We start from the raw sequence: 15,744 nt of genomic DNA, 5'->3' as shown, positions 1-15,744 counted from the left end.
TGCTGTTCTGTGTTTTCTTGCTTACGAGACAACTGGGTTGCCCTGGTGCTGTTCTCCCTACGAGTGACTTGATGTGGTCTAGAATGATGGAGACGTCAACCTAATCACACAGTTGGCAGAGAAGACAGATGTTGTTAGGCATGGAGGAGGGTCAGTGTTTGTGCACATGCTTGGCCCCATTGTGGGAGCTGCTTAGCATAGGGAATTGTAGTACCTACTTGACGGGGTTGGCGGAGTGAGTGTAACTTTGATGCATGTGAAGGGTGGTGCGAATCGTAACTCACAGGCGGAGAAATGGCGTCCCTCCACGAAATTACGATCCATGACGTAACAGAAGATTTGACACACGTAACTGGGGAGGGGTGGCAGAACGATAGTGATTCATGTTAATGCCATCCGCCATGCACGTATATGGGGCTCTAAATTATTTGATTGTGGTAGAATTCATCGGTTTTTATTTACTGGACGATTTTGCCAGAAATATATGTGGGACGGGTCCTATAAACACCCCTGTGGCCCGCCCGGGGCCCTCATGGGTTTTATCAAAGACCCCCAGCATGCCGATCTTCTCTTTAAAACACACCCAAAATAACCTGCGCATGCTACTCCCCAGCGCATGCTACTCCCCAGCGCATGCTAGTCCCCAGTGCATGCTAGTCCCCAGCGCATGCTACTCCCCAGCGCATGCTACTCCCCAGAACATGCTACTCCCCAGTGCATGCTACTCCCCAGTGCATGCTACTCCCCAGAGCATGCTACTCCCCAGAGCATGCTACTCCTCAGCGCATGCTACTCCCCAGAACATGCTACTCCCCAGTGCATGCTACTCCCCAGCGCATGCTACTCCCCAGCACATGCTACTCCCCAGCACATGCTGAGCCAAGTACCTACCCAAAATATCATGGGCAGAGCATCACCAATGAACACTGTGCCACGCAGGGCTCAGGACGAGGGTAATGGAAGTCCCCCCACTTTTATTTAGAGGGCACCTTGATATGCTAATTTCTGGTAAAGCCACATTCCATTGGCATATTAATGAGCCCCCCCCCCCCTTTTTTCTAGGATTTGACCCCTGGTGCCACGCAGCTCCCACAAACCCCAGTTGGCATGCCTCTATCGTAATTCGTATGCAAAGAAAACCCCACGACTTCATAATCTGAAAACAAGCAGCTCCCAAGATACACCCGGTGATGTAACACTCTCAAAGAAGCCCGTCTCAGGAACATTATGCAACGCTGCCAGTGCCAAGCAGCTGACCAAGGCGCCCTCCGCCGCCCCATCCACGTTTCTCCAGATAGCCTGTGGTTGTTTGAGAAGTCCCTTGGCACAGTGTGCTGTGTGCTGCTGCTTCGTGGCACACTGTGATGTGGGGAGCCTCTTGATATTAAGGGTGGCGGGAGGACATACCCTGTGTAGCAATAGCAGAGAGGGGAGGGGGGGCACACACAGCCGCATGGATGCTAGCCTCAGGCCGGGGGCACAGCGCCCACTCTCCTCCGTGGGCAGAACCGTGGGAGCAGCACGTGTAATTGGGGGCAGCGAGGAGGGGGCTATGCTGGCAGAGGAGGGCGGGAATGCCGACGGCGTGACATGAATGAAGCCGCCTGTAGGGTGAATGGAGGGGACGGGGGCAGGGGCACGGTTTCCAAATCATGAATTAAGGTGGGCGCCGGGGCACGCGCACGGACCCGGGCGGCGCGCTCTCGGCCACGCGCCTTCTCTGCCTCTCGGATAATCTATTTCTCAAGGTGTTCTCTGCACAGCTGAAGATGGCGACAGATTGAAAGAAGTGGGTGGGGGGAGGGAGTGAGGAGATAGAGGAGGAAGAGGGGGAGGTGAGAGAGAGAGAGAGAGAGCGCGCGAGGGAGCCAGCAGAAGAGGAGCCCGGGGAGGGAGGGAGGGCATGGGTAAGCGGAGACACCGAACCAGCGGGGTGATGGACCAGCTGCATCGCGCGACCCTGACGAGGATGGGGACGCAATAAGAGCCGGGCGGCTGGGGGCGCACCGTGGGGGACCGCTGCCCACCGGGTGCCGCATGAATGCAGACGCGAGGGCCTCCCGGGAGATGGTAAACCGGCCTGGCAGCACCTGAGGGGGGGCCGCAGACACGGGGGCTGGCGCCCTGCAGACTCGGGGGCTGGCGCCCTGCACTGGCCACCACGCTATGCCCAGGGCCACGTGATTCCGAGGAGATGTCCAGGCACAGGTGATGCTGCGGGGTACACGATTTGCAGGGATGCTGGAGACCAGGGGATGCTGGGAGACGCGAGGCGCAGAGGACCGGGATGCTGAGCCGGCCCGCTAGGACCTGAGGGGCACAGAGCGACGGGGCCTGGAAACCAGGAGATGGCCAGCCTTCCTTGGAGGAGCTGAGGGGGGTCTCTCCACAGGGGAGAGGGGGCTGCAGGCGCTGCACAGCAACTGGTGGCGACCACGAGGGCCGGGGCTGCCGAGGAGGGCTTCACAGAGGAGAGAAGCTGGGGACGCCACCGCCACCACCAAAAGGCTGGCAGCCACCACGAGCCCCAGGTGCCGCCGAGGCCACCCCAGCAGCACCACTGTGAGGAGAGGCCGCTGCAGACACCGCACGGGGCGCGGGGGGCCGGGAGCTAACGAGGCCCGAGACTTCACCCCAAGGAATCCTGTCGGTAGGCGGACCGCTGCCCAGCACGAGAGCCGGCCCCCACCGGGGGCTAGGATCCGGCCCGGAGGCCACCTCGGGGGAAACCCACCTGCACCAGCCTGGAGCCGAAGGCTGCTGCTGGCTGGGTGGGGGTGTCGCTGTTCTCTCTCCTTGTTATACCATGGCTGACGCCCCCCCGCATTAATGCGGTCCCCAGAGGCGGGCATTGTCGCTCCCTCGGCCGCTACCAGGGGCCTCCTCTTGGAGCCCGGCCATGGACGGATGCTAACACACTGATGCTCTGGTGGCGAGGGGAGGGCCTCTGTCCACTGAGCATCTCCTGTGCCCCCCACCATGACGCCCTCCACCACCAGGCCAGCTAGGTGACATCGTGGAGAAGGGGGCACCCCCACCAGGGGGTAGGACAGGCCCGAAAATACGACCACCAGGAGAAATAAACATCAGGTGCTGGTGGGGGGGAAAAGGGGAAGGACCCCACCGAAGACCGCCTGCTGCCCCCACCCCCTAAAATATGATCAGTGGCACTTGGATGTATCCAAGGGAAGATGAGGCTGCATTGAAAATCTGCCGTGCCCCCCAAGAGAGCGAACCGCCCCGCGCCAGCCTCAAGCGGGCGCAGCAATGGCGCCTGTCCCCGGCCTACCTCCTCTTCCTCACCGCCCTACTCTCCGACCAGCTCTGGCTCTGTGCCGGGGCCAGGCCGCGTGAGAAGGCCCGGGGCTTGGCTCAGGAGGCTGTGCAGGGCGCAGGGACCCCTGCCAACCGGAACCCCTCGTGTGACACTTTCTTGCTGGGCAACCTGAGCAGATCGGTTGCCGCAACCCCCCCTATGCTGCCCTGCTTCGGGGCCCCTTTGGACTCAGCTTGCACCAAATTGCACTCCCTGCAGAGGCTGTGGGGAGCCCTTTCGCCGCCCTCGCCCTCCTTCTGGCCGCCCTCTGCCCCCACCTCGTCCTTCTTCTCTTTCTCCTCCAAGAGGAACTTCCTGAAGGCCTACTTCCGCAACTTTAGCCTCCCCTTCTGTGACACATACAGCATGGCGGACCTCTTGCTGGGCATGGCGGCCCCGGAGGGCCAAGACTGCAGCCTGGAGAGCCTGATGGGGGACTTTGCCGTGGCCGCCGCTTTTTCGTCGTCCTCTGCCACAGGACCTCTAGAGGGTGAGGTGTGTGGCAGCTGTGTCAGGGCCTACCAGAGTTTGGACCAACATGCTCAGGAAAAGTACGAGGAGTTCGACTCTGTGCTGGACAAGTACTTGCAGTCCGATGAATATTCAGTCAGGTCCTGCGTGGGAGACTGTAAGGTAGGTGGCCTAGGACTACTTGTATATCATTGTTTATTTGTAATGCGCTTATACACAAGTAAAGTGCTTCAAAGCGCTTCAAGGCGGGAGGGGAACAAGGGGATACAGTCGTCATTCTTAGGCCTTGAAGTTTCCGAATCATCTCAACGCAAAAAATAACTGGCGCACTAGGCCTTACAGCATTTCCACTGGTGCAAGGGCACTTGTGCACTTGTGGTCTGTGGTGGATAGTGCTAAGACCACACCTCACTGGTGTAGCCCCTTTTGGACTTACTACTTCACACCTTCTCTCTTTGATGTTTCCAGAAGGATACTGGTGGGTTGGTAAACATGGGCAAAGTCTCTCTCTAATTTACCAATGTATAGCACCTGCGTACCCAAACCAAGCCCTTGTACAACCAAGCCTTTGGTATAAAGCGCTATATAAGATTAATAAATACAAAAAATACAATACATCCACTCATGTGTCCATGCGTATAGCCTAGCACCAACGTACGCACTGCTAGTACCTAAGCATGCACGCCTAGCACCAACATGGGAAAGCCTAGAAAACATTCCCAAGACTAACATCTAAGTGTCCATAGCTAACACCAATGGACCCATGACGAACACCAAAGCATCCAAGGGTAGCACCCCAGCACCAAAGCATCCAAGGGTAGCACCCCACCACCAAAGCATCCAAGGGTGCCACTAATGCGCTGAAGCCTAGCACCAAAGCATCCAAGGGTAGCACCCCACCACCAAAGCATCCAAGGGTAGCACCCCAGCACCAAAGCATCCAAGGGTGCCACTAATGCGCTGAAGCCTAGCACCAAAGCATCCAAGGGTAGCACCCCACCACCAAAGCATCCAAGGGTAGCACCCCAGCACCAAAGCATCCAAGGGTAGCACCCCACCACCAAAGCATCCAAGGGTAGCACCCCACCACCAAAGCATCCAAGGGTGCCACTAATGCGCTGAAGCCTAGCACCAAAGCATCCAAGGGTAGCACCCCACCACCAAAGCATCCAAGGGTAGCACCCCACCACCAAAGCATCCAAGGGTACCACTAATGCGCTGAAGCCTAGCACCAAAGCATCCAAGGGTAGCACCCCACCACCAAAGCATCCAAGGGTAGCATCCCAGCAGCAAAGCATCCAAGGGTACCACTAATGCGCTCAAGCCTAGCACCAAAGCATCCACGGTTAGCACCTCACCACCAAAGCATCCAAGAGTAGCACCAATGGGCTCAAGCCAAGCACCAAACCATCCAAGGGAAGTATCCAAGCACCAAATCATCCAAGGGTAGCACCAATGGGCTCAAGCCTAGCACCAAAGCATCCAATGGTAGCATCCCTGGACCAAAGCATCCAAGGGTACCACCAGTGGGCTCAAGCCTAGCACCAAAGCAGCCAAGAGTAGCACCAATTTGCTCAAGCCTAGCACCAAAGCATCCAAGGGTAGCCTCCGAGCATCAAAGCATCCAAGGGTACCACCAATGGGCTCAAGCCTAGCACCTAAGCATCCAAGGGTAGCATCCCAGCACCAAATCATCCAAGTGTAGCACCAATGGGCTCAAGCCTAGCACCAAAGCATCCAAGGGTAGCATCCCAGGACCAAAGCATCCAAGAGTAGCACCAATGGGCTCACACCAAGCACCAAACCATCCAAGGGTACCACCAATGGGCTCAAGCCTAGCACCTAAGCATCCAAGGGTAGCATCCCAGCACCAAATCATCCAAGGTAAGCACCAATGGGCTCAAGCCTAGCACCAAAGCATCCACGGGTAGCACCCCACCACCAAAGCATCCAAGAGTAGCACCAATGGGCTCAAGCCTAGCACCTAAGCATCCAAGGGTAGCATCCCAGCACCAAATCATCCAAGGGTAGCACCAATGGGCTCAAGCCTAGCACCAAAGCATCAAGGGTAGCATACCAGGACCAAAGCATCCAAGGGTACCATCAATGTGCTCAAACCTAGCACCAAAGCAGCCAAGGGTAGAACCAATTGGCTCAAGCTTAGCACCAAAGCATCCAAGGGTAGCACCCCAGCACCAAAGCATCCAAGGGTACCACCAATGTGCTCAAGCCTAGCACCAAAGCATCCAAGGGTAGCACCAATATGTCGAAGCCCTAGCACCGAAGAATCCAAAGGTAGCACCAACAGGTCCAAGCCTAGCACCAAAGCATCCAAGGGTAACATCCCAGCACCAAAGCACCCAAGGGTACACCAATGGGCTCAAGCCTAGTACCAAAGCATCCAAGGGTAGTATCCCAGCACCAAAGCATCCAAGGGTACCGCCAGTGGACACATGCTGAGCACCAAAGCATCTAAGGGTAGCACCAATGGGTCCAAGACCAGCACCAAAGCATCCAAGGGTAGCACCAAAGCAACCAAGGGTAGCACCAGCGTGCCCAAGTCTAGCATCTATGTATCTAAGTCTAGCATCAGCGTTCCCTAGCCTTGCATCACATATCAACACCTATCACCAGCGGGTTCAAGCCTGGCACCTACATATCTAAGTCTAGCACAAGTGGGCCCAAGCCTAGAACCTACATATCTAACTCTAGCACCAGCGAGCCCAAGCCTAACACCTACATATCTACGTCTAGCACAAGCAGGCCCAAGTCTAGCATCTACATACCTATGTCTAGAACCAGCATGCCCAAGAGAAGCACCTATGTATCTAAGTCTACCACCAGCGTTCCCAAGCCAAGCATCACATATCTACGCCAAGCACCAGCGGGCTCAAGCCTAGCACCTACATATCTAAGTCTAGCACAATCAGGCCCAATAATAGCACCTACATACCTATGTCTAGCACCAGTATGCCCAAGATAAGCACCTATGTATCTAAGTCTACCACCAGCATTCCCAAGCCAAGCATCACATATCTACGCCAAGCACCAGCGGGCTCAAGCCTAGCACCTACATATCTAAGTCTAGCACAATCAGGCCCAAGAATAGCACCTACATACCTATGTCTAGCACCAGTATCTCCAAGATAAGCACCTATGTATCTAAGTCTACGACCATCGTTCCCAAGCCTAGCCTCACATATCTAAGTCTAAGACCAGCATGCCCAAGCCTAACACCTACACATACACACTTATCACCAGTGTACCCAAGCTTAGCACGTAAACATTCAAGCTTAGCACCATTGTGTCCAAGCCTAGCACCTGCATATCTCAGTCTACCGCTAGTATACTCGAGCATAGCACCCATGTATCTAAGTCTAGCACCAGCCTACCCAAGCCTAGCACCTAAGTATCTAAGTCTACCACCAGCATGCTCAAGTCTAGCATCAATGCATCTAAGTCCAGCACCAGCTTACCTAAGGCTAGAACTTAGGTATCCAAGTCTAGTACCAGCATGCACAAACCTAACATGTTCTTATCTAAGTCTAGCACCAGTATACCCAAGTCTAGCACCTTTGTATCTAAGTCTAGAACCAACATGCCGAAGCCTAGCTTCTATGTATCTAAGTCCAGCACCAGTTTACCCAAGCCTAGCACTTAGGTATCCATTCAGATACACCACTCGACACCATCTGTGGCCGTGCCCTGTGTGTGCCATTCAGATACACCACTATGCACCATGTGTGACCGTGCACTGTGTGTGCCGTTCAGATACACCACTATGCACCATGTGTGGCCGTGACCTGTGTGTGCCATTCAGATACACCACTATGCACTGTCTGTGGCTATGTCCTGTGTGTGCTGTTCAGAGACACCACTATGCACCGTGTGTGGCTGTGCCCTGTGTGTGCCATTCAGATACAGCACCATGCACCATGTGTGACCGTGCACTGTGTGTGCCGTTCAGATGCAGCACCATGCACCGTGTGTGGCTGTGCCCTGTGTGTGCCGTTCAGATACAGCACCATGTGTAACCGTGCACTGTGTGTGCCGTCCAGATACACCACTATGCACCATGTGTGGCCGTGCCCTGTGTGTGCCATTCAGATACACCACTATGCACCATGTGTGGCCATGCCGTGTGTGCCGTTCAGATACAGCACCATGCACATGTGTGACCGTGCACTGTGTGTGCCGTTCGGATACACCACTATGCACCATGTGTGACCGTGCACTGTGTGTGCCATTCGGATACAGCACTATGCACCATGTGTGACCGTGCACTTTGTGTGCCGTTCGGATACGTCACTATGCACGGTGTGTGCCGTTCGGATACATCACTATGCACCATGTGTGACCGTGCACTGTGTGTGCCTTTTCAGATACACCACTATGCACTGTCTGTGGCTGTGTCCTGTGTGTGCTGTTCAGAGACACCACTATGCACCGTGTGTGGCTGTGCCCTGTGTGTGCCATTCAGATACAGCACCATGCACCATGTGTGACCGTGCACTGTGTGTGCCGTTCAGATACAGCACCATGCACCGTGTGTGGCTGTGCCCTGTGTGTGCCGTTCAGATACAGCACCATGTGTGACCGTGCACTGTGTGTGCCGTCCAGATACACCACTATGCACCATGTGTGGCCGTGCCCTGTGTGTGCCATTCAGATACACCACTATGCACCATGTGTGGCCATGTCGTGTGTGCCGTTCAGATACAGCACCATGCACATGTGTGACCGTGCACTGTGTGTGCCGTTCGGATACACCACTATGCACCATGTGTGACCGTGCACTGTGTGTGCCATTCGTATACAGCACTATGCACCATGTGTGACCGTGCACTTTGTGTGCCGTTCGGATACATCACTATGCACGGTGTGTGCCGTTCGGATACATCACTATGCACCATGTGTGACCGTGCACTGTGTGTGCCTTTTCAGATACACCACCATGCACCATGTGTGACCGTGCACTGTGTGTGCTGTTCAGATACAGCACTATGCACCATGTGTGACCGTGCACTGTGTGTGCTGTTAAGATACAGCACTATGCACCATGTGTGACCGTGCACTGTGTGTGCCTTCAGATACATCCCTATGCACCATGTGTGACCGTGCACTGCGGGTGCCTTCAGATACATCCCTATCCACCATGTGTGACCGTGCACTGTGTGTGCTGTTAAGATACAGCACTATGCACCATGTGTGACCGTGCACTGTGTGTGCCTTCAGATACAGCACTATGCACCATGTGTGACCGTGCACTGTGTGTGCCTTCAGATACATCCCTATGCACCATGTGTGACCGTGCACTGTGTGTGCCTCCAGATACATCCCTATGCACCATGTGTGACCGTGCACTGTGTGTGCTGTTAAGATACAGCACTATGCACCATGTGTGACCGTGCACTGTGCGTGCCTTCAGATACATCCCTATGCACCATGTGTGACCGTGCCCTGTGTGTGCCATTCAGATACACCACTATGCACCATGTGTGACCGTGCACTGTGTGTGCCGTGCAGATACACCACTATGCACCATGTGTGGCCATGCCGTGTGTGTGCCGTTCAGAGACAACACCATGCACCATGTGTGACCGTGCACTGTGTGTGCCGTTCGGATACACCACTATGCACCATGTGTGACCGTGCACTGTGTGTGCCATTCGGATACAGCACTATGCACCATGTGTGACCGTGCACTTTGTGTGCAGTTCGGATACATCACTATGCACGGTGTGTGACTGTGCACTGTGTGTGCCGTTCGGATACATCACCATGCACCATGTGTGACCGTGCACTGTGTGCGCCTTTTCAGATACACCACCATGCACCATGTGTGACCGTGCACTGTGTGTGCTGTTCAGATACAGCACTATGCACCATGTGTGACTGTGCACTGTGTGTGCTGTTAAGATACAGCACTATGCACCATGTGCGACCGTGCACTGTGTGTGCTGTTCAGATACAGCACTATGCACCATGTGTGACCGTGCACTGTGTGTGCCTTCAGATACATCCCTATGCACCATGTGTGACCGTGCACTGTGTGTGCCTTCAGATACATCCCTATGCACCATGTGTGACCGTGCACTGCGGGTGCCATTCAGATACAGCACTATGCACCATGTGTGACCGTGCACTGTGTGTGCTGTTAAGATACAGCACTATGCACCATGTGTGACCGTGCACTGTGTGTGCCTTCAAATACATCACCATGCACCATGTGTGACCGTGCACTGTGTGCGCCTTTTCAGATACACCACCATGCACCATGTGTGACCGTGCACTGTGTGTGCTGTTCAGATACAGCACTATGCACCATGTGTGACTGTGCACTGTGTGTGCTGTTAAGATACAGCACTATGCACCATGTGCGACCGTGCACTGTGTGTGCTGTTCAGATACAGCACTATGCACCATGTGTGACCGTGCACTGTGTGTGCTGTTCAGACACAGCACTATGCACCATGTGTGACCGTGCACTGTGTGTGCCTTCAGATACATCCCTATGCACCATGTGTGACCGTGCACTGTGTGTGCCTTCAGATACATCCCTATGCACCATGTGTGACCGTGCACTGCGGGTGCCATTCAGATACAGCACTATGCACCATGTGTGACCGTGCACTGTGTGTGCTGTTAAGATACAGCACTATGCACCATGTGTGACCGTGCACTGTGTGTGCCTTCAAATACATCCCTATGCGCCATGTGTGACCGTGCACTGTGTGTGCCTTCAGATACATACCTATGCACCATGTGTGACCGTGCACTGTGTGTGCCTTCAGATACATCCCTATGCACCATGTGTGACCGTGCCCTGTGTGTGCCATTCAGATACACCACTATGCACCATGTGTGACCGTGCACTGTGTGTGACGTTCAGATACACCACTATGCACCATGTGTGGCCATGCCGTGTGTGTGCCGTTCAGAGACAGCACCATGCACCATGTGTGACCGTGCACTTTGTGTGCCGTTCGGATACACCACTATGCACCATGTGTGACCGTGCACTGTGTGTGCCGTTCGGATACAGCACTATGTACCATGTGTGACCGTGCACTTTGTGTGCCGTTCGGATACATCACTATGCACGGTGTGTGACCGTGCACTGTGTGTGCCGTTCGGATACATCACCATGCACCATGTGTGACCGTGCACTGTGTGTGCCTTTTCAGATACACCACCATGCACCATGTGTGACCGTGCACTGTGTGTGCTGTTCAGATACAGCACTATGCACCATGTGTGACCATGCACTGTGTGTGCTGTTAAGATACAGCACTATGCACCATGTGTGACCGTGCACTGTGTGTGCTGTTCAGATACAGCACTATGCACCATGTGTGACCGTGCACTATGCACCATGTGTGACCGTGCACTGTGTGTGCCTTCAGATACATCCCTATGCACCATGTGTGACCGTGCACTGTGTGTGCCTTCAGATACATCCCTATGCACCATGTGTGACCGTGCACTGCGGGTGCCATTCAGATACAGCCCTATGCACCATGTGTGACCGTGCACTGTGTGTGCTGTTAAGATACAGCACTATGCACCATGTGTGACCGTGCACTGTGTGTGCCTTCAGATACATCCCTATGCACCATGTGTGACCGTGCACTGTGTGTGCCTTCAGATACATCCCTATGCACCATGTGTGACCGTGCACTCTGTGTGCCTTCAGATACAGCACTATGCACCATGTGTGACCGTGCACTGTGTGTGCTGTTCAGATACATCCCTATGCACCATGTCTGACCGTGCACTGTGTGTGCCTTCAGATACATCCCTATGCACCATGTGTGACCGTGCACTGCGGGTGCCTTCAGATACATCCCTATGCACCATGTGTGACCGTGCCCTGTGTGTGCCATTCAGATACACCACTATGCACCATGTGTGACCGTGCACTGTGTGTGCCGTTCAGATACACCACTATGCACCATGTGTGGCCATGCCGTGTGTGTGCCGTTCAGAGACAGCACCATGCACCATGTGTGACCGTGCACTGTGTGTGCCGTTCGGATACACCACTATGCACCATGTGTGATCGTGCACTGTGTGTGCCATTCGGATACAGCACTATGCACCATGTGTGACAGTGCACTTTGTGTGCCGTTCGGATACATCACTATGCACGGTGTGTGACCGTGCACTGTGTGTGCCGTTCGGATACATCACCATGCACCATGTGTGACCGTGCACTGTGTGTGCCTTTTCAGATACACCACCATGCACCATGTGTGACCGTGCACTGTGTGTGCTGTTCAGATACAGCACTATGCACCATGTGTGACCGTGCACTGTGTGTGCTGTTCAGATACAGCACTATGCACCATGTGTGACCGTGCACTGTGTGTGCTGTTCAGACACAGCACTATGCACCATGTGTGACCGTGCACTGTGTGTGCCTTCAGATACATCCCTATGCACCATGTGTGACCGTGCACTGTGTGTGCCTTCAGATACATCCCTATGCACCATGTGTGACCGTGCACTGCGGGTGCCATTCAGATACAGTCCTATGCACCATGTGTGACCGTGCACTGTGTGTGCTGTTAAGATACAGCACTATGCACCATGTGTGACCGTGCACTGTGTGTGCCTTCAGATACATCCCTATGCACCATGTGTGACCGTGCACTGTGTGTGCCTTCAGATACATCCCTATGCACCATGTGTGACCATGCACTGTGTGTGCCTTCAGATACAGCACTATGCACCATGTGTGACCGTGCACTGTGTGTGCTGTTCAGATACATCCCTATGCACCATGTGTGACCGTGCACTGTGTGTGCCTTCAGATACATCCCTATGCACCATGTGTGACCGTGCACTTCGGGTGCCTTCAGAAACATCCCTATGCACCATGTGCGACCGTGCACTGCGGGTGCCTTCAGATACATCCCTATGCACCATGTGTGACCGTGCACTGTGTGTGCCTTTTCAGATACACCACCATGCACCATGTGTGACCGTGCACTGTGTGTGCTGTTCAGATACAGCACTATGCACCATGTGTGACCGTGCACTGTGTGTGCTGTTCAGACACAGCACTATGCACCATGTGTGACCGTGCACTGTGTGTGCCTTCAGATACCTCCCTATGCACCATGTGTGACCGTGCACTGTGTGTGCCTTCAGATACATCCCTATGCACCATGTGTGACCGTGCACTGCGGGTGCAATTCAGATACAGCCCTATGCACCATGTGTGACCGTGCACTGTGTGTGCTGTTAAGATACAGCACTATGCACCATGTGTGACCGTGCACTGTGTGTGCTGTTAAGATACAGCACTATGCACCATGTGTGACCGTGCACTGTGTGTGCTGTTCAGATACAGCACTATGCACCATGTGTGACCGTGCACTGTGTGTGCTGATCAGACACAGCACTATGCACCATGTGTGACCGTGCACTGTGTGTGCCTTCAGATACATCCCTATGCACCATGTGTGACCGTGCACTGCGGGTGCCATTCAGATACAGCCCTATGCACCATGTGTGACGGTGCACTGTGTGTGCTGTTAAGATACAGCACTATGCACCATGTGTGACCGTGCACTGTGTGTGCTGTTAAGATACAGCACTATGCACCATGTGTGACCGTGCACTGTGTGTGCCTTCAGATACATCCCTATGCACCATGTGTGACCGTGCACTCTGTGTGCCTTCAGATACATCCCTATGCACCATGTGTGACCGTGCACTCTGTGTGCCTTCAGATACAGCACTATGCACCATGTGTGACCGTGCACTGTGTGTGCGGTTCAGATACATCCCTATGCACCATGTGTGACCGTGCACTGTGTGTGCCTTCAGATACATCCCTATGCACCATGTGTGACCGTGCACTGCGGGTGCCTTCAGATACATCCCTATGCACCATGTGTGACCGTGCCCTGTGTGTGCCATTCAGATACACCACTATGCACCATGTGTGACCGTGCACTGTGTGTGCCGTTCAGATACACCACTATGCACCATGTGTGGCCATGCCGTGTGTGTGCCGTTCAGAGACAGCACCATGCACCATGTGTGACCGTGCACTGTGTGTGCCGTTCGGATACACCACTATGCACCATGTGTGACCGTGCACTGTGTGTGCCATTCGGATACAGCACTATGCACCATGTGTGACCGTGCACTTTGTGTGCCGTTCGGATACATCACTATGCACGGTGTGTGACCGTGCACTGTGTGTGCCGTTCGGATACATCACCATGCACCATGTGTGACCGTGCACTGTGTGTGCCTTTTCAGATACACCACCATGCACCATGTGTGACCGTGCACTGTGTGTGCTGTTCAGATACAGCACTATGCACCATGTGTGACCGTGCACTGTGTGTGCTGTTCAGATACAGCACTATGCACCATGTGTGACCGTGCACTGTGTGTGCTGTTCAGACACAGCACTATGCACCATGTGTGACCGTGCACTGTGTGTGCCTTCAGATACATCCCTATGCACCATGTGTGACCGTGCACTGTGTGTGCCTTCAGATACATCCCTATGCACCATGTGTGACCGTGCACTGCGGGTGCCATTCAGATACAGTCCTATGCACCATGTGTGACCGTGCACTGTGTGTGCTGTTAAGATACAGCACTATGCACCATGTGTGACCGTGCACTGTGTGTGCCTTCAGATACATCCCTATGCACCATGTGTGACCGTGCACTGTGTGTGCCTTCAGATACATCCCTATGCACCATGTGTGACCGTGCACTGTGTGTGCCTTCAGATACAGCACTATGCACCATGTGTGACCGTGCACTGTGTGTGCTGTTCAGATACATCCCTATGCACCATGTGTGACCGTGCACTGTGTGTGCCTTCAGATACATCCCTATGCACCATGTGTGACCGTGCACTGCGGGTGCCTTCAGATACATCCCTATGCACCATGTGTGACCGTGCACTGCGGGTGCCTTCAGATACATCCCTATGCACCATGTGTGACCGTGCACTGTGTGTGCCTTTTCAGATACACCACCATGCACCATGTGTGACCGTGCACTGTGTGTGCTGTTCAGATACAGCACTATGCACCATGTGTGACCGTGCACTGTGTGTGCCTTTTCAGATACACCACCATGCACCATGTGTGACCGTGCACTGTGTGTGCCTTTTCAGATACACCACCATGCACCATGTGTGACCGTGCACTGTGTGTGCTGTTCAGATACAGCACTATGCACCATGTGTGACCGTGCACTGTGTGTGCTGTTCAGATACAGCACTATGCACCATGTGTGACCGTGCACTGTGTGTGCCTTCAGATACATCCCTATGCACCATGTGTGACCGTGCACTGTGTGTGCCTTCAGATACATCCCTATGCACCATGTGTGACCGTGCACTGCGGGTGCCATTCAGATACAGCCCTATGCACCATGTGTGACCGTGCACTGTGTGTGCTATTAAGATACAGCACTATGCACCATGTGTGACCGTGCACTGTGTGTGCCTTCCGATACATCCCTATGCACCATGTGTGACCGTGCACTGTGTGTGCCTTCAGATACATCCCTATGCACCATGTGTGACCGTGCACTGTGTGTGCCTTCAGATACAGCACTATGCACCATGTGTGACCGTGCACTGTGTGTGCTGTTCAGATATATCCCTATGCACCATGTGTGACCGTGCACTGTGTGTGCCTTCAGATACATCCCTATGCACCATGTGTGACCGTGCACTGCGGGTGCCTTCAGATACATCCCTATGCACCATGTGTGACCGTGCACTGTGTGTGCCTTCAGATACAGCACTATGCACCATGTGTGACCGTGCACTGTGTGTGCTGTTCAGATATATCCCTATGCACCATGTGTGACCGTGCACTGTGTGTGCCTTCAGATACATCCCTATGCACCATGTGTGACCGTGCACTGCGGGTGCCTTCAGATACATCCCTATGCACCATGTGTGACCG

At 54.2% G+C, this 15,744-nt stretch overlaps 1 protein-coding gene across 1 annotated transcript in view; it reads left to right on the top strand.

The window, feature by feature from the left end:
* The first annotated feature begins 1,882 nt into the window (after positions 1–1,882).
* Positions 1,883–15,744, top strand: part of NALF2 (NALCN channel auxiliary factor 2) — a 966,281-nt gene continuing 952,419 nt past the window's right edge. The window contains exon 1 of the mRNA XM_069612488.1: positions 1,883–3,949. Within this exon, the coding sequence (XP_069468589.1) occupies positions 3,158–3,949 (792 nt within the window). The 5' untranslated portion in view covers positions 1,883–3,157. The remainder of the gene's footprint in view (positions 3,950–15,744) is intronic.

The sequence above is a fragment of the Ambystoma mexicanum genome, chromosome 5p, assembly GCF_040938575.1.
Source record: "Ambystoma mexicanum isolate Mex_15411 chromosome 5p, UKY_AmexF1_1, whole genome shotgun sequence".
In the NCBI taxonomy this organism is placed as follows: domain Eukaryota; kingdom Metazoa; phylum Chordata; class Amphibia; order Caudata; family Ambystomatidae; genus Ambystoma; species Ambystoma mexicanum.
Note: the sequence above shows the minus strand (reverse complement) of the source record. Positions and strands in the feature narration are given on the sequence as shown.